Here is a 16,950-nt window from a genome sequence, read left to right on the forward strand (position 1 = left end):
CCGACGGCTTGAAAAGACCAGGGCCGTTATCGTATTTATCCATCCATGGGCATCAGATGATACTGAAAACAACCCGAAGATGAGTCGATGTAGAATGTGATCTCTGTTGAGCTTGCTAAATGCACGCCTACCGCCTTAAGTTAGATAGATATTCAGTGCCGCATTCGAATCGGTGGGACCTAAAGAAGACCCGCGTATGCATTTGACCATACATGAGGAGAATGAGACTCGTGGAATTGCTGTCTCCACTCACAATGTTAGGTATGCTGGGGCAAATGTGAGTGAGAAATGCGGTGAAGAGAGTTCCACACATCCATCTAGCTGGAATTTATGTTATGCTGTTGTGTGCCATACACCCTTGATGCCAGCTACATCTGCCTCGCGAACAGCGTTCAAGGGACCCTCGTACGATGCGTTCGAAGATGGAGTCCACTCAACACAGCCTAGCCTAGCCTGGCAGTTTGGATTGCCCAGTAATGCATTGTACAAAGGGTCTTGTACTGAATTAGAGCCGTCCAAAGGAGTTTATGATGCGGTATCCTCGGCAGCAAAAGCCCTTAGGCTTCGATGCCTGCTTGGCGACCTTCCATAATCGGCTTCAACAAGCGCGGCTAGAAGCAAAGAGCTGCAGCATTTAAGTGAGCACTCTAGTAGCCTTCCTGGAAAACACTGTCATGCTCCATCGAAACATGCCTTGATTGAATAAAACCAAAGAGAGGCGAAAACACCAACACCTGCACGCTACTGCAACATTCAACAGCAACAGCCTAGAAGTCTATGCTTCTTGGCCTGCGTGATAAGCCCGTCGCTGAAGCAGTGTAATAGAGTACCGCAAGGGTTAGTTGTCCGCAGACGGCAAACAGATCAAGGTTTTAGCTGAGGAGACAATTTGAAATTGAAGTAGTGGCGGACTAACGGAGAGATGTGGTCGGTTGAATGCAGAAGCGAGAAAGACGGTGAGGAGGTAACGCTGGTGAATCAGATGCTGTTGAAGACGTCCGGTTCGGACGTCGAGTGAGGAAGGCGCACAGACGCAAGGCGAAATCGCTCTTGCCATGTGAGCATCGATAATTGAGCAGGCGTACCTCGTACACCCTGAGCCCGGCGAAAGTTCAACTCACATCGATTCTTATCTGGAGTAAGTCATGAGTGCTAGTAGCAAGCCACCGTGCGGAAACTTGGCACAGAATTCTCGTGTCCAGCGCATCGCGATGTGGTTGCATAGCTGGACGCGCAACTTTTGAAAGAACACTTTTAAGACTGAAACCTTTCTTAAGACCGGGCTACAAGTAGCAAGAGCTTGTTTGGTCACGTTGGACTTGTATTATCCAATATTTTGTATCGGGACTACCTACACCGACATGAGCTCCTAAAACGTAGTCGTGATGTTCCCGAATGAATGCGCCATTACGCCTGGGAAGTTGATTTGCATGAGGTAATGAAAGTACTGAAAACAACCGACCTTTAAGAAAGCCACTACCTTCCAGGGGCGAGACCTGGCACTGCGCTGAAGCGTTCGTCACGCTCAGTCTTGAAGAGGATCTGACACCAGAATTCCTTGGCATCCTCGTCGAACCAGAACCAGAACTTGCCCTCCCTTCTATCGATGTCGCGCGATTGTAGCTTGACCGCGACTGTCTCATAGGGCTCTCCAGCAACAATCAAGTACTGGTAGTTTGGATCCGGCTCTTCCACCTTCTGTTCGTAGGCGCTCATGACGCGGACCTTGGGTGTGATGCCGGGTGTGAGGTCCGGGAACTGGAACTGGAAAAGCAACCCATTCTGGCGTGTGTTCGGATCGCGTACTTTGGTGATACGGTAACCAGGGCGGCCAATCTTGATAATGTTCTTCTTGGGCAGCACACCAGCCAGAAGTCCTTGCTGGCCCACGTCGTCCCTCTTGCCTTCTCTCTGTTCTTTCGCCGCACGACGTGCCAGGTTTGTCTGGTGCTTCCTTCCTTGCGTATGCGCGAGATATGAGCCATCGTTCTGGTGGACTGTCAAACAGAGACGACATTCGAAGCTTCCGACGTGGTTCTTGAAGAAGTACGGGTCCTTGTCGAGGTCGATGGTCTCAAGCGCGAGCTTTCGGAGACGCTCTCGTCGGTCGGCATTGGTTGCCGACTGTGATGCGACGCCGCCGCCTCCGAATTTGGAGCCTGCGCGATTCTGTAGAAGTTAGTAGCTGTTCTTAAATGTCGCGACGAGAAACGTACCTGGTAATCCATCTTGGAGAACCTGTACGATCTACTATGTCAATCTTTCTCGCGATCAGACTGAGGTGAATATGACTTTTACGTAGGCTATGGTGAAGTGTGGAGCCGCGTAGACGTAGGCGTGTTGGAGTGATGTCGCGCGACAGAACTTCTGGAGGCGTGCGACGCTAGTGCTACGATACCTAATCCCTGTCACCTCCATAATCACGTGCGCAGCTGCCTTAACACATTCACCATACAACGCTCACCCTCGCATTAGGAAGCCGGTTCCACGCTCTTCTGGGGGAGTCTGACAATAATACTGGTGAAGTAAACTCAAGAAATCTGCTCACCGGCTATACTAGCCAAAGGAGAAGGAAAATTACTACGACTTAGCCAATCATGGCAACCAATATCTACATAGGAAAGCGCCTCTGCTTCGACGCCCGCCTCTGTACCGTCCGCTACTACGGCACTGTCGAAGGAACTAAAGGCGAATGGCTCGGCGTGGAATGGGACGAACCAACTCGAGGAAAACACTCCGGCGAACATAATGGCACACGATACTTCACATGCTTGAACCCGTCACCAACATCCGCATCCTTCATCCGTCCTACCCGCAAACCAGATCCACCACGCACCTTTGTTCAAGCATTAAAGTCAAAATATGCGTCTGAAGCTGTTACGGAGGATTTCCAAGATCCAGATGTACATGTGGTTTTCAATCATCAACCTCCACAGCTGAAACCTGTGCACTTTAATGGTAAACCAGCTGAGGAGATTGGGTTCGACAAAATCCGGAGGCAGTTGGCTCAGCTCTCGGAGTTGAAGATTATCATCCTGGATGGGTTATGCATGTATCGACCCGAAGCACGTCAAGATGAATGGTTAAGAGGAGGAGAGAAGAATGATGTGAGGGAAGCATGTCCAAAAGCTATTGAGCTTGATCTGAGTAGAAATCTTTTTGAAGAATGGAGAGAAGTAGCTGCAATCTGTGAGCAACTACCTGGATTGAGAAGCTTGAGGGTCGAGTAAGTCATCCACACACAGTCCCTTCCTATATATACTAATAACCGCGCAGTGGTATACGACTCCGCGACACTTCCCTATCTGGAGAAGAGCGAGAACGCTGTCTCCAGGCCTTCAAAGGCATCACCTCCCTAAAACTAGAAGATAATCTCCTTCCCTGGGCAGATCTCGCCCTCCTGACCCACCTCTTCCCAGCTGTCACCACATTTTCCGCCTCCAGCAACCTCTATACAGGCCTCACTCAGCATGCCCTCAACCCCACTATCACCGATCTGACACTTGAAGACAACCACATCACATGTCTATCATCGCTAGCATGTCTGGTAACGCTGCCCAATCTGCGTCGCCTAATCCTCAAATCGAACAAAATCTCCGAGATAACTAGCTCAGACGCGTCGATGTCCATCTTCCCAAGTACGGTACGAGAAGTGGATCTTTCGTTCAATGAAATTTCAACATGGGCTTTCATCGAGCAACTCGTGTACGTCTTTCCTGGTCTCCAAAGCCTACGCGTGTCGCAAAACCCATTATATCAGTCTTTGCAAGCACCAGATGGAAGGAGCTTGACGGCAGATGATGGGTATATGCTTACACTAGCGCGACTGGGACAGCTCAAGACGCTAAACCACAGTCCCATCCACGAGAAAGAACGGCTGAATGCAGAGTCGTATTATCTGTCCATGATCGCCAAGGAGGTGCAGTTCGCACCTGAGAGCCAGCGAGAGCAGATACTGAAAAGCCATCCGCGGTACAAATGGTTGTGTGAAGAGTATGGCGAGCCAGATGTGCAGCGCTCTGCTAATGCCGTAAACCCAAACTCGCTTGCTGCCCGGTTGCTCCGCATCAAGTTCTACCTCGCGGCAGCTACGGATACAACTTTCGAGACGGAAATACCCATGAGTAGTACCGCGTACACGGTGCTTGGTATCGTTGGAAAACACTTCAAAATCAAGCCCATGGCGTGCAAATTGACATGGGAGACCGGCGATTGGATGTCGGTACGGAAATCACCGACAGATATTGTAGACGACGACTGGGACTCGGAGGACAGCGAGGCGGAGATGGGTATGGAGCGTGTCATGAGGGAGGTGGAGATTGTGCCCGGCACGAGGTCGATTGGAACATGGGTTGACGGCTCGGAGGCTACCGTGAGGGTGGAAATTAAGTCGTGACGGCTCAATATCCTCAAACACTCTATCAGATTCTCAAAGAGTGCGATTTCGATGAAGCTTCGTTCAGCGGAACCACCAGTTGACCTAGACAACGATTAAGCGACATATTCAGAAAAGATCTTATACTGCACTTACCGAAGCATTTGCGCCCCTTCCAATCCCCCTAACAGCATGCCACCATCCATGAGGAATGTAGAGCGCATCTCCACTCCTCAGAGTTGTTTCTACGCCGGTTGCGTCAGCCATTTTTACCTCGGGGTCGTCATTCCACACTGCATCTTCTAAGCCCTCCATTTCTCCTCCTTGCATCATCTCCTCTCCCCTCATATTCGCGTCTCCGCCAGCCCCATGTACTTTCTGTCTTACAATCTCATATACACCCCTGCCTACCTCAGGCTTCATAAGTCTAATCGTCTTCTTGCCTGCCAGTTGTACGAAGATATTTGGATTCGGGTCGCGGTGTAGCGGCGTGCGCGTAGGCGGTCTACCCATCCAGAGACTTGACGCATAGATATCGCCACGGGCCTTGAGGTGCGGTAGGAAGAGCGAGGGCGTGGGGAGGTCTTCTTGCAGCGGCGCTGGGAGATCAGCTAGCGAGTGTTGCGCGAGGTACAAACTGGTGTCTTGCGTCTCAGCAGCACTCATATGCTGTAAAAGGAGGGATAGCGGTGCTTCGAAGCGCTCGAAAGTTTGGTTTCGAGCGCTGCCGTTGGTGGAAACACGGGTCAATTCCAACGGCACAATTGCATTGCCATACTGCTCCAGATATGCTGTATTCAGCTCCTGAGGATATCTGAACGTTTTGTGGAGTGCATCAAGTTTGCGTTGTTGGTGTTGTTTGCGTTGATCGTGTTGTTTTAGGTGTTGTTCACCTGTGAGCACCTCTGGCCGCTCACTGAGTTTCTGAAACCACTTTTCAATTGCGGGTATATCCAGGAAAGCTTTTTTGAAGACGGCGGGATAGTCGGATTTGAAATTGGTTATGCTGAGCTGCTTCTTCTTGTCCAAGTATTGTTCGTTTTGTAAGACTCGGAAACGCGTATTGCGTACCGGCATTAAATCACGCCTGCGAATCCAGTGGCGAGGAAGAAGAGGGCCCGGCTTCGGCATAGAGGACTGAAATATGGTGAGGTATGATAGATTACGTGGATGCGACTTGCCCAGAAGCTTGACACGCTCTCACGTTACCGTACCCCACACGAGCAGCTCGCCGCCCCGCCAAAACCTTCCCATCCTAAAGTTTACATCGTCACAAACACCCGGAAGCTCGACACCCATCAGCCCACGCGTCACCAACATGGCACAAGCTCAAGGCGCACAGCCTGGTCAAAGTAAATAGCAGCCAAACGCCAATCCATCGCGCATCGTGCTAATTCCACCTCGCAGTCGAAATTACATCCCTCCCTGTCCCCCGCCTCCAAGAACTAAAAACCCAACTCGATGCCGAGCTCACCCACCTCTCAAATTCGTTCCAATCGCTACGCACCGCGCAATCCAAGTTCCGCGACTGCCTGACCTCCATTTCAACGGGTCTCACACCAGCGACCGTTTCGAAACCGCTTCTCGTCCCCTTGACATCCTCGTTATACGTACCGGGGAAACTCACGGATCATGAACATGTGCTGGTGGATGTAGGCACAGGCTTCTTTGTAGAGAAAGATATTGCTAGCGCAAAGGACTTCTATGAGCGCAAGGTCAAGGATCTGGGTGACAGCTTGAAGGACTTGGAGGGTGTTGTACAGGGCAAAGCGCAGAATGTTAGAGTCGTCGAGGAGGTTATTAGGCTCAAGGTCATGAACGCACAGGAAGGCAAGGGTGAGGAGCAAGGCAGCTGAAGTATCAACAAAGAACATTGAAGGATTAGCTTGTGGAAGGACTGCCATTGCTGCTGGTCAAGCTGTGTTGACACGAGCAGGAGCAAAGCTGGAGGATCAGACACATCTTCGAAAGTGGAGAACGAAATAGCAAGGGCCAGGAATAAAGTCAGATATCATGCTGTTGACATGGTTCTATATAAGACTTGACTCCTAGACCCACCGCCCTTTCAGATCACCTCGGATTTCTTTGGGCTATTGAATATTAAGAGGACATGCAGACATACTGTATGCGTATTCCGTGTGCAGATCCATCGCTTCCCTGTTATTTGAATAGAGACACCTCCCATGTCGCCTCTCGCTCCAAAATATGGTAAACGAGCCGCGACACTTACGTCAACCCCAGTCGCACGACACAACCACTCACGACAGCAATATGACCTCCAACCTAAATCTAGCGCGTACCGCGAAAGACCACCCACGTCATTGCAGGCGCCTAGCTCGAGCTCCTTCCCGCCATCGCCGCGGAAGTCTCGGTGACTGAGCTGACGATAGCTGAGAGCTGAAGTAGCTTGTCCATAAGGATGCGGATACCGTCGCGTGGTGGTGGTGCTTCGACACCAGAGCCCAGATTGAGGTCTCTTATTCCGAAGTCTTCATCTTTCGGTAACGTTTCCGTCATCCAAGAACCTGATCAATACATCGTTAGTTATAAGACAGAAACCTGACGCGAAAAGTCACCCTGAAGGTAGTCAAATGAATTCTGTACTTACGCTCGGTGGCACTAGAACAATCTGAATGTCCGTCGTCTGGTAAGAAGGCAGCGATGGTATTACCCCAGTCAGCCTCGCGACCAATAGGCAGTCGCTCGAGCTCTGCGAGATGAGTCGCCCATTCTAGATGACGAATAGAGAGACCCCAGACAGGTAGCTTCTGTCCCGGGTACCACATGCCGGTGACCTCAACTTTGTAGCATGTTTGCTTAATTCCGAAAGAGTAGATAGTATCTAAACGACCAGTGCGCAGATACTTCTTGACAGTCGGTGTCTGCTCCCACTCAGCGAAGCTTTCACTGGAACGATGGTCATGGTTGGGCCTCATCTTAACTCGCTCGGCGAAACCAGTTATCACAGGCGAAATGCTTTTTGATGCCACGGGGGTCAATGATTCGAGGGCAAAGTGCCATCCTTGGCTCTCTCCTAACTCAAGCAGGTTGATGTCCATATTCTTCGTTGGACCTAGTTTACCTTGTTCTGTCCTGTAGAATCGTGTAGTGGTCTTCTCGTACAACCCTTCTTCGTCGTCCGTCCAATCAACTCGAACCACGATAAGGCTGGACTGTACCGCCGGTACTGGTGTCGAACTCGCGGTAGCAGCAGGCTTTTGGTAGGATGGATTGGGTCGACCGGGATGGCGGGTAGCTGTAGCCTGAGGCGGATGAGCAGTAGCAATGCTGGGATCTGCGAACACCCATGTTCCTCGGAACATAGGGCGGGTTCCTTGAAGAGATTTGGGCATATAGCCGAAATAGTCTGAAGACTTTGTAGGTTCGAGGAAGTCGTCAGCCGTGAAGAAAGACTTCAGTATCTGGCAGCCCAATACATCGTCGACAAGCCTGTTCTGTTAGCTACCGTCATGATACTCTTATAAAGGTCTTGACTTGCCACTTCTTTACTTCAAGGCCCACCGATCCATTGATCGACTTTAAGAAGACATCCTTGCTGTACTTTTTGCCAATTTCATTCTCTCTGATATGCCTCGAATTCAGTGCTAGAGACCCTAGACAGATGGTCATATCGTAAGCGCCTTTCTTGTGACGCACGGCGTCAAGAGCTAATTGAACAGAACGCTGGATCTTCGAGAGCTGCTTGGAGTGCATGAAAGCACCGCGAAAACGTCCAGGAGGGTCCATCATATTATTGGGAAGGAGGTGGGGTACGACTCGGTCTTGTCTAGAGTTAAGTACACGAAGTTAGTTCATATCTGACACAATTGATACCGGCAATCTACGCACAGGTTCGGCCACCAAGTGTCAGCCTTTTTCAGCTCGACTTCCATCCCCTCTTGATCATCAAGGATCATGTTGAGCGTATGATGTTGTCCCATCTCTTCAGCTTTGACTTTGTCAATCATCGTCTTGAGATGCGCCTCGGCTGCTTCTATGTTCGCTATGTCTACCGCTTCGAAGACGAGAGTGAGAAGTCAGCGTAAGGCTTATATGAATACTATATATCCAAAACGCACCTTGTATCTCTATCTGCCCGATATCGCCCTGAGCAGAGAGAATCGATATGAAAACCTCGTCGTAAGTCCGGATAGCATCCAGCTTTTCCAACTTGTTGCCGAAGACATCGCGAGGAGTTATGTTCAGATTGATCAGATCCTCTGGCCAATGTATGGTTAAGCACTGTAGCGGTGTTCCGCCTTCTGACACTTTGGGCGCTGTTCCTCTGAACGCCTCTTTGCGTTGTCGCTCCATTTCTTCAATTTGCTCGTAGTACCACTTGTTCGGATCGAAAGCCGGCATCTTTGCCCACGCTGAGGAATCTTTCGATTTGACGTGCGCGTTGGAAATCCACTGATTGATATATCGGACCGCCTTTTCCAGTCCTGCGCCTCCTCCAGCGATGCCGAACTGGTAGATCCTCCCATCATCCCATTGCGGAATGACTGCACAACCAGTTCTGACCTTAACCTCGTTGACGATGTTGTCGCACTCTCTGGCATGAGTGGGACGACGGAACTCTTGAGGCACTAATATGGTTTTGTTTGGCTTTGGCCTAGGAGCCGGGCCACTTTCGCCTGGGTTCATGATTGTAGACTCTTGGTTGTGTGGCGTATCAGAAGCAGTGTCAAAGTAATGGCGTCGGGAAGAGGAGTGTTTGGGCAGTACCGTGGTGCTCATCTGCAAGGATAGGTCGAGGTGAACCCGGGTTGGAAGGAGCAGACACGCAGTGACGCTTGGACACGTCCACTCCTGCCGTAAGTGTAGCCAATTGGTAGAAGCACGCTTAAGAGCACGCTGCATTCCAGTGATATGAAGGAGTTGTGTGCAACAACGCATAAAGCTTGTTGTATTAGTCAAGGAGCAAAGAAGAGGTATCAATCAGATTTGTGGGGGCTCAACGTGCAGAGAACGGAAAGATGGGATACAAAGGTTCATGGTGTCAAGAATTCGGGTGACCTATTGACTCGAGTGAGAGGGAGCGCCGTTTATTTGAGAACACTGTCGCCTAAGGCGGCATTCGACGAAAGCAAACTGTCTGCTTTACCTAGGTACCTACTCAAGGGCACTGACCACGTGGACGCCACCAGCAACACCGGATATATTCCAGTCTAATACATGTCACTCGAGAGTGCGAGTATGTGACAATTCATCACAACTATGAGCAGACAGACCTTCGATGCAGCTGAGATTCGTCGAGCGAAGCTGTTAGTTTGCCCACACATGTGACCTGATCTGCCGAGTATCACGCGAGGAGATCGTGAATATCGTTTACATAGAGGTTCCATATGCAGATGAGAGGTTGTAGATAGGAGGCACAAGACGTCAAATCAGGATGGCAAAGAGTCGCTGTGCATTGTCACAGAGGCACAGAGGTTGGGGAAAGGCTTGGCGGGGCTCGGTGTTAGGCGGAGCGACCTCCGATCCATTTTCTGAGCATCACCAAAGTTACCACTAGAAGTCGAATCACGCGGCATCGTCGCGCATTGCACTTCTCGAAGCCGCCGTACCCATTGCTCGTGCGCCATTTGATTCCCTAGAAAGCACCTCATCATATTTGCTGGACTCTATCGCAACCCATCGCCATGAACGCCGTACCCATCACAAAAAAACTGATAGCCTTTGGGAGCAAGAAGATATACCTGTAGGCCACTACGCTACATCGTTTATGCTCAGGACTAACACAATTCAGTCCTAAATTCACAGTCGCACTCCTTCGTACACCAAACCTTTCCCCGTATCATGCCCGCTTCCTCGTCCCGCTCGACTTCTCAAAGTACGACCTTCGCGATTACCTCTACCACGCCTACAACGTCAAATGCTTCAACATCAGATCGTACGTAAAGCAAATGCCTGTACGCGATACGCGCGAACAGCCACGGCATTGGTTCCGTGAGGACTCGAAGAAGTACATGACGGTAGAGTTGGAGCAGCCATTCGTCTGGCCAGAGGTTCCCGACCTAGAGCCATGGGGCCAACGAGAGAGGAGAGAAGAGATTAAGCAGGCGGCCAGCCAGAATGGAGCTGGAGACATGGCCGAAGCAAGAGAGGCAGCCAGGACGCTACGAGAGCAGGTCAAGAAGTTGCTCGACAAGAAAGTCTCGCGGCCGGATCCCGAGATACAGAAGAAGAAGGCAATGTCTGTAGAGCTCACAGCAGAAGAGTTGGAAGCAGAAAAGCTCAGAGAGCAGGAAGAGGCAAATCTACAGCGTATGTCAAGACTAAAGTTGTGGGCGAAGGAACGGACAGGGAAGGCCGTGGAAAGCGATAAGCCTAGGCGGTATGCGATCAAGGTTTGAGGTTGATCTTGCGTCGTGTATATATGCTTGTACTATATTCATCAGGATGGAGCAAGAATCACCAATACTTTGCAATACGTGTGATGACATGTGTGGTACAACATGATGGAGCAAAGTACTCTGAGAAACTTCCGATTCGACCCAGTTGGGGAGTGTCTTCATGCCTACAGCTCGTTCTTGGAAGATGTCGTGAGGCTATATGGTATCATGTCTTTGCTTTGTCCAGTCTTCGTTGCCTTGTTCCCAGAGATATCATGGAAGGGGACTACAGTGGTGTGATTCAGATCTGGTGACCAACTTGACATGGAAAATCCGAAACATGTACGATCTAGTCTAGTACGTGGTCCATACTTCAGAAATTGCAAAAAGTTAGAGAGGCTGTTGTTGCTGCTGAGATAAAGCAATGCAGCTACCATGCCCCAAACACTCGTATTGGCATGCGCCACAATTTCTAGCGACCAAACACGGGTTCACGCGTTGAAGGCATATCGTCATCGACTCCTCAATAAAACATGAAGCAAACAAACAAGGAAGGAAAAACATGTAGTTGGGCATCTTTTTGAAGATTGTCAGGTACTACCCGGTCCTTCCAGGGTTTGGGCCAACGTCAAAGTGTCAGGCCACAGACTGGCAGGTGTATCCTCGCATGTTCGCTGGAGTTCCATGTACCTACCACGGGTATCGGCCAATAGCTGATGACTCACGTGGCGTTCTGTACATAGCACCCCTACACACAATGGCACCGGGCTTCGTCATCAAGCCCTGAATGCTGCCGAGTGGACAGGGTGCAGGACAGAAACTTGGAATCATGGCTTAGAAGCAGCGAGACATGTGGAGTGGGAGATGCAGCCATGAGGCGAATGGGGAGACGATGCGACAGCTGTCAGAAAGCCGTCGTCGCAACGTAAGATGGACGAAAGTGAGGCACCGGTCAAGATTCGGAGGCAGCCGGAGAGGGGCTATGGCGAGCAACATGTTCGCAGCGAAAAGCACCCAAGTCGTCCGTCGGTGAGGGATGCCGGTCAGAAAAGCTGCGCAAATCAGTTGACCTAAACCCCGTTTGAGACTGTCTTCTCGTTGGGCGCAGCAGCTGGTAGAAGAAAGTTTGGCCTTGGCTGTGGGCAACCCAACAAGTGACATCATAGGCACGCTGTTGCCGCTTTGCGCTCTCAAGACTGACGCCCACCCCAGCCTCAAGCAAACGGTAACATCTACGCCACCCCACCTGCACCGAGATAGATCCTTGGGACCCAAGCCAAACGGACAGTCATCAGCCCTGGACCTTCCGAGTCGATCATCCTGTTAAATACCACTGCCTGCCGGTGCCCTGCGACGCTCGACACCCCATTCCCCTACCCACCTTGTCCCGTTACTTCGCAGGCACCTTGTTCTTCGTTGCGACAGCCCTCCAACTATCAAACTTGCGCTTACTAGCCAAGTAAAGTCTATCTGACCAAAGAGACTATTTGGTATGTCCAAGGCGCCGCCCTGCTCGTCGCCTTCGTGCGCCCGCTAACCAAGCCTTGCGCAGAACACCGGACCCGGATACGACGCTTCCTGCTGCTGGACCCTGGAGAGCCAACATCGCCCACGGCGGGTATAGAGCACCATCACCATGTCTGAGTACAGCTACGCACCACGGCACCGTACGCGGGAGCCTGAGTACGTCACCGAGACGACGTACATTGAGCGCGGCGGTCGCGGAGGCGGGGCACGAGATCTCGTCTACCGCCCCGCAGCGCGCGAGGACAGCATCGAGGAAATCCCCCGCGACTTCCCTCCCGGTGCCGAGTATAGGCAAACCAAGTACCGCGAGGAGTATGCGCCGCCCCGTCGCACCCGCTCAGTGAACCGTGGCTACGATGACGACTACTATGACCGCCCCCGTCGACGTGACCGCGACTACGATGACCGTTCCGAGTACTCTGAGCGCCCCAACATGCAGCGCCGCAAGTCCATCGTCGACAAGGTCAAGGACTTTGGCGAGTCTGCAGGCCTAGGCGGTATCATCGGCGCAGTCACTGGAGGCGGCCGCGACCGATCACGCTCCCGTCCTCGTCGAGACGACCGTGGCTACGACAGCGACCGATACGGATACTACGACGACCGCGACCGCCGAAGCAGCCGCTACGGCTCGCGTTCTCGCAGCCGCAGCCGAGGAGGACGCAAGTCTGAGAAGTGGGAGCAAGCCGCCAAAGCCGCCATCGTCGCCGGTGCTGTCGAAGCCTTCCGCAGCCGCAAGGAAGCCGGTCCATGGACTGGTGCCAAGGGCCAACGTGTCGCAACTGCTGCTCTCGGTGCTGCTGGTATCGATGGTCTCATCGACAGAGACCCTGGCAAGCACGAGAAGAGACACGTCGCCGAGTCCGCTCTGGGTGGTCTTGTCGCTTCTCGTCTAGCCAACGGCTCTCGCTCCCGCTCCCGTGCTCCTCGTGGTCGTGACGACTCCAGGTCTCGCTCCCGCTCTCGTGCCAGGTCCAGGTCCAGGTCCATCTTCGGACGTTCGCGCTCTCGCGGCCGCTCGCGCTCCCATTCCAGCGAGGGAGGAAACAACGGTCTCGCCAAGGTAGCTGGTACCGGTGCTGTGCTCGCAGCAGGCAAGGCTCTATACGACCGTGTGCGATCCAAGTCTCGTTCCCGAAAGGAGCGATCCCGCTCTTCCAGCGCCGACAGCTATGTGCCCTCACGTAGGGGCAACCGCCGCTCGTACAGCCGAGGCCGCGGTATGGACGACCAGTATTCCGAAGCCCCTTCCAGGACTAACCCAGATCGCAGACTAGCCGCCGCCGGTGGGGCAGGCGCCGGTGCTTTGACAGCACAGGGTGGAGGAGCAGATCGGGGTCGATGGGACGCTAGCAGCGATTCCGAATCGTCCACCGACATGGAGGAGAAGCGCAAGAAGCTACGAGGTAAGGAACTCCTTACTGCGGGTCTAGCCACTGTGGCCACCATCCACGCGGCGCATGGAGTCTATTCTTCCATGGTTGCCTCGGAGAACCGTCGCAAGCTCGTCGGCGAGGGCGAAATGTCACCCGAAGAAGCGCGCAAACGCAAGTCCAAGAACATGCTCCAAGATGCTGCTGCCGTGGGTATCGCTGCCCTCGGTATCAAGTCAGCCTACTCCGAGTGGAAAGAGATGAACGAGCAACGCCACAGCGTCAAGGAACTTGAGACGCGCCGCCGCAAGAGGAGAAAGCAGCGTGAACGACGCGAGAAAGAAGCCCGTCTAAATGCTCTGGGAGCCAATATGAATGGAGCAGCCGCTAATCCGTACGCATATCCTGTAGCTGCCAACCAGCCTTATCCTACGTCCTACGCGGATGCGAATCCTTACGGTAGCTCTGTGCCACCGCCACCCATGGGTGCGAGGTATTAGATGCTTACCCGACCATCACCCCTGTTTCCTTACACCTTTTCGAAACGGTCTTCTGGTTAATTGTACTGTCGCGGTTGTCTAGAAAGTATTGTTAAATACCTTTTTCTTTCGCGAGGCTTGGAGGAAGCGAATGTCATTGTTCTTCTTTTTAGCAACTCCATTCTTTTACACACTTTGGTCTTTTGACGAACGATGATCATGGTAGCGAATGGATGGATAGATGGCATCTTCTTGGTCTTGGGGGAGAAAAGAAGAGCACATTGGGTTAATGCGACGTCGGGTCTTCTGGCTCGGAAATGAATGATTCACGACATGACTTATGAACTCAGGATAGATATGAAATGCAAAATGGTCTTTTTACATCAGATTTCTCACCTTTTTATTCCGAGGCCTTTGATGTACTGTTGCCGAAAATTGTGGTTAAATAGACATATGCTTCAGCATAACATCCAACGTCGATCCCATTCAAAGCCATGGTGAGTAACTGTAATAGTAGTTGGTTCGTCGTTTACTTTTCATGATACCGAACCTTGTGGATCTGTAGGACGATAGGATCGAGCATAAACCTTTTTGGGATAAACTTTGGACTCAGACATGGGCACAGTGTCCAATTCTACGAATACCATGACCAGGTAACTATATGATATGTGATGCCAAAACTAACAAAGCACAGGGAACCCCAGGCCTCCATGCCTCCAGATAGACTAAGTTTTCATGAGTACATCGCCATGCTTTAAACGCCAGGGTATGTTAGGAAAGGTAAAATAGATAATCAAAAGATGTGAAAAGCAGACATGAGATTTGAGATGGGGCTCCAAAAACCCTTCGTTGCCGCAGTCATGTGCTTCAGAGACCTTCGTCGCTGCAGTTATCACTGTCGTTATCCTCCATGTCGGGTTCATCGACCGCCCACAAGATGAAAGGTCCGTTGTACTCTAGCTACAAATAGTCAGTATGCGTCAGATGATGGAATCCACCATGGGGCCACTTACGTTACGATGACCCTGCTCCGAAGCAAACCACCATCGACCCAGAATGATCCGGCCACCTGGCAAAACAACGCCCTCATATGCCCAAAGATTGTCCTCGTTTAGGTTGTTGTAGTCCTGGGTGAAGTGCTTCATGAAGGTGATGCGTTGCCAGCCAGGGATACCACCTTGAGGAGGCAGAATGTTGAGCCATCCAAGAGCCATGTATTCGTCGTCAAGGTCCTCGCCCTTGCCCTCAAACTGAATGCTGGATGCGGTAGACTTAGCTAGACTCCGGCCTTGAGTTGTGACGCCTTGCTTGCCAGTGTCGTTCGTAAGCGAGCGGAGACGGTCTTCAAAAACGGAGGGCCATGGTAGCCGGCGACCATCGGGCAGGACACTATCTTCTGCGAAAACGAGCTCGAGAGACTGCATGTGATCAGTGAATGTAGGCACGGCTCCGAAGACTTCGAGAATAGCGTACCTGGATTTTGCCTTCGTCAACGTTCTTGTCGATATACACTTGCTTTCCTGGACCTTGTCGTCGCAGCTTCTGGACCTCAGAGTTATCAAGAAATGAGTATGTGCCCTTCCAGTACTTGCTCAGCGGCTGAACACCATTTTTAAGCTGTTCTCGCCATGCTGAGGGCTTCTGGGTAGCGTCTAGCCCTTCGATCCTGTCGAAGAGTGTCTGGGCGTTCTCGTTCATCATGTGATGACGGAAGAAGCTCATGGCGTGTAGCATCCAGCCGAGGTTCAACTTTGTGTGATCGTAATTGAAGAGTGGAGCAGCAGATGCAGACAGGTAAACCGCGTGCTGCGACTCCTCAAAAGCAAAGATGTTGTGCTCCAAACCTTCGATGTTAAAGACAAATTGAGAGCACATAAGCTTCACCGCTGCAAGCCCATCATCAATGTGCATCAATGCGCCGGGTGGGGTATCAGGGGCGCGTCGGTCGTTGTTAAGAAGGCGAGATCTGAGAATGAAGTCCAGGATGTGAGCGTGATTCTTGCAGCGGAGACGGCCATGCTCGTCAACTGTGGTAGCTCCTTGGAATGACTCTGCTTTGTGTTAGCATACGAGATTCGTGTTTGGTTCTTGAGGGTATGGTTTGACCTACCATTGATCATATCCTTGAGCATATTGACGACCTGTCTCTCTCCTTGGCGAATGCCATGGAAGAAGGGGTATTTGATCCCTCGTCTAAGCTGCTTGGAGCGACGCTGGTACACGCGACATAATTGCAGATTGTTAAGACCGTCCTTGAAGTCATACTTCTCGCGATACTTAGCGCGCCAGAAGGAAAGTCTGTCTGCATCAATGGCATCGTTTGTAGAGTGGCAGATCAGGCGATAATTCGCAATATCCTTGTCGTTGTCGAGTTCATGAACGATGGCCTTGTTGAGCTACCGCAGATTGTCAGCGTCTGTACATTCATATGCATGTCGGAGATACACACTTCTATAGGTAGAGAGTCGAATGCCGTAGCAGTAGTTGGACCCAAAGGGCGAGACATGTTGATGTGAATGACTGGTATGAGGTCAAGAGATTGAGATATTCAAGGTTCCAATGCAATAGAGGAAGCGGGTTGGTGGAAGAAGAAGGACTGGCAGTATGTGAGGACGATATACGGTGGAGAGGTCACCCGCACTAGCCGCGAGTAAAGGTACGTTCCTATTGTAGAATAAGAAGTGAGGGTGGCAGGGATCCAGCTAACCGTAGACAGCCCTCGCAAAACGACGTGAAGGTGGAACTCTGCCTACCATGCCCAACTGAGCAGCACCACACACCAAATCCAGCGGCTGTGTCGGGTTATGTGCTTACTTAAAGCTCCAAGAATGTCGTCAATAATCAGCAGTTCGGATCAGGCG

At 51.6% G+C, this 16,950-nt stretch overlaps 8 protein-coding genes across 8 annotated transcripts; 4 read left to right on the forward strand and 4 right to left on the reverse strand.

Annotated features, from left to right (window-relative positions):
- Nucleotides 1–1,278: 1,278 nt before the first annotated feature.
- CC77DRAFT_959797 (hypothetical protein) lies at nt 1,279–2,425 on the reverse strand. The gene is made up of 2 exons (XM_018535583.1): nt 2,217–2,425; nt 1,279–2,169 (listed from the first exon to the last, which is right to left on the reverse strand). The coding sequence occupies exons 1-2, from the start codon at nt 2,226–2,228 to the stop codon at nt 1,477–1,479; spliced, it is 705 nt and encodes a 234-aa protein (XP_018387452.1). The 5' UTR covers nt 2,229–2,425; the 3' UTR covers nt 1,279–1,476.
- CC77DRAFT_1093500 (hypothetical protein) lies at nt 2,426–4,587 on the forward strand. Its single transcript, XM_018529681.1, has 2 exons — nt 2,426–3,226; nt 3,277–4,587. The coding sequence occupies exons 1-2, from the start codon at nt 2,598–2,600 to the stop codon at nt 4,394–4,396; spliced, it is 1,749 nt and encodes a 582-aa protein (XP_018387453.1). The 5' UTR covers nt 2,426–2,597; the 3' UTR covers nt 4,397–4,587.
- CC77DRAFT_932532 (Clavaminate synthase-like protein) lies at nt 4,460–5,506 on the reverse strand (the record flags this gene model as incomplete). Its single annotated transcript, XM_018534265.1, has 3 exons — nt 4,460–4,480; nt 4,532–5,179; nt 5,279–5,506. The coding sequence occupies 3 exons, from the start codon at nt 5,504–5,506 to the stop codon at nt 4,460–4,462; spliced, it is 897 nt and encodes a 298-aa protein (XP_018387454.1).
- Nucleotides 5,507–5,693: 187 nt separating this feature from the next.
- CC77DRAFT_1030011 (Prefoldin alpha subunit) lies at nt 5,694–6,231 on the forward strand (the record flags this gene model as incomplete). The annotated part of the gene is made up of 2 exons (XM_018526556.1): nt 5,694–5,727; nt 5,783–6,231. The coding sequence occupies 2 exons, from the start codon at nt 5,694–5,696 to the stop codon at nt 6,229–6,231; spliced, it is 483 nt and encodes a 160-aa protein (XP_018387455.1).
- Nucleotides 6,232–6,395: 164 nt separating this feature from the next.
- On the reverse strand, nt 6,396–9,022 carry CC77DRAFT_1087765 (hypothetical protein; the record flags this gene model as incomplete). The annotated part of the gene is made up of 5 exons (XM_018529458.1): nt 6,396–6,851; nt 6,980–7,825; nt 7,875–8,162; nt 8,225–8,390; nt 8,455–9,022. 5 exons carry the CDS (start codon nt 9,020–9,022, stop codon nt 6,707–6,709), a joined length of 2,013 nt encoding a protein of 670 aa, XP_018387456.1. The 3' UTR covers nt 6,396–6,706.
- An 855-nt stretch (nt 9,023–9,877) lies between these two features.
- On the forward strand, nt 9,878–11,115 carry CC77DRAFT_1019040 (mitochondrial ribosomal protein subunit L23). The gene is made up of 2 exons (XM_018524740.1): nt 9,878–10,079; nt 10,128–11,115. The coding sequence occupies exons 1-2, from the start codon at nt 10,021–10,023 to the stop codon at nt 10,732–10,734; spliced, it is 666 nt and encodes a 221-aa protein (XP_018387457.1). The 5' UTR covers nt 9,878–10,020; the 3' UTR covers nt 10,735–11,115.
- Nucleotides 11,116–12,349: 1,234 nt separating this feature from the next.
- On the forward strand, nt 12,350–14,420 carry CC77DRAFT_959809 (hypothetical protein; the record flags this gene model as incomplete). The annotated part of the gene is made up of 1 exon (XM_018535584.1): nt 12,350–14,420. One exon carries the CDS (start codon nt 12,350–12,352, stop codon nt 14,108–14,110), a length of 1,761 nt encoding a protein of 586 aa, XP_018387458.1. The 3' UTR covers nt 14,111–14,420.
- A 40-nt stretch (nt 14,421–14,460) lies between these two features.
- Nucleotides 14,461–16,935, reverse strand: CC77DRAFT_959812 (hypothetical protein). Its single transcript, XM_018535585.1, has 5 exons — nt 16,539–16,935; nt 16,200–16,485; nt 15,563–16,140; nt 15,103–15,507; nt 14,461–15,049 (listed from the first exon to the last, which is right to left on the reverse strand). The coding sequence occupies exons 1-5, from the start codon at nt 16,593–16,595 to the stop codon at nt 14,957–14,959; spliced, it is 1,419 nt and encodes a 472-aa protein (XP_018387459.1). The 5' UTR covers nt 16,596–16,935; the 3' UTR covers nt 14,461–14,956.
- Between the last annotated feature and the right edge of the window lie 15 nt (nt 16,936–16,950).

Source organism: Alternaria alternata (genome assembly GCF_001642055.1).
Source record: "Alternaria alternata strain SRC1lrK2f unplaced genomic scaffold CC77scaffold_7, whole genome shotgun sequence".
NCBI lineage: Eukaryota > Fungi > Ascomycota > Dothideomycetes > Pleosporales > Pleosporaceae > Alternaria > Alternaria alternata.

Coding starts and splice junctions, on each gene's coding strand:
- CC77DRAFT_1093500 (XM_018529681.1), top strand. CDS start 2,598: ATGGCAACCAATATCTACATAGGAAAGCGCCTCTGCTTCGACGCCCGC. Junction 3,227..3,276: donor TTGAGAAGCTTGAGGGTCGA/GTAAGTCATCCA, acceptor ATAACCGCGCAG/TGGTATACGACTCCGCGACA.
- CC77DRAFT_1019040 (XM_018524740.1), top strand. CDS start 10,021: ATGAACGCCGTACCCATCACAAAAAAACTGATAGCCTTTGGGAGCAAG. Junction 10,080..10,127: donor GGGAGCAAGAAGATATACCT/GTAGGCCACTAC, acceptor AACACAATTCAG/TCCTAAATTCACAGTCGCAC.
- CC77DRAFT_959812 (XM_018535585.1), bottom strand. CDS start 16,595: ATGTCTCGCCCTTTGGGTCCAACTACTGCTACGGCATTCGACTCTCTA. Junction 16,141..16,199: donor GCTCAAGGATATGATCAATG/GTAGGTCAAACC, acceptor AACACAAAGCAG/AGTCATTCCAAGGAGCTACC. Junction 15,508..15,562: donor TTGACGAAGGCAAAATCCAG/GTACGCTATTCT, acceptor GATCACATGCAG/TCTCTCGAGCTCGTTTTCGC.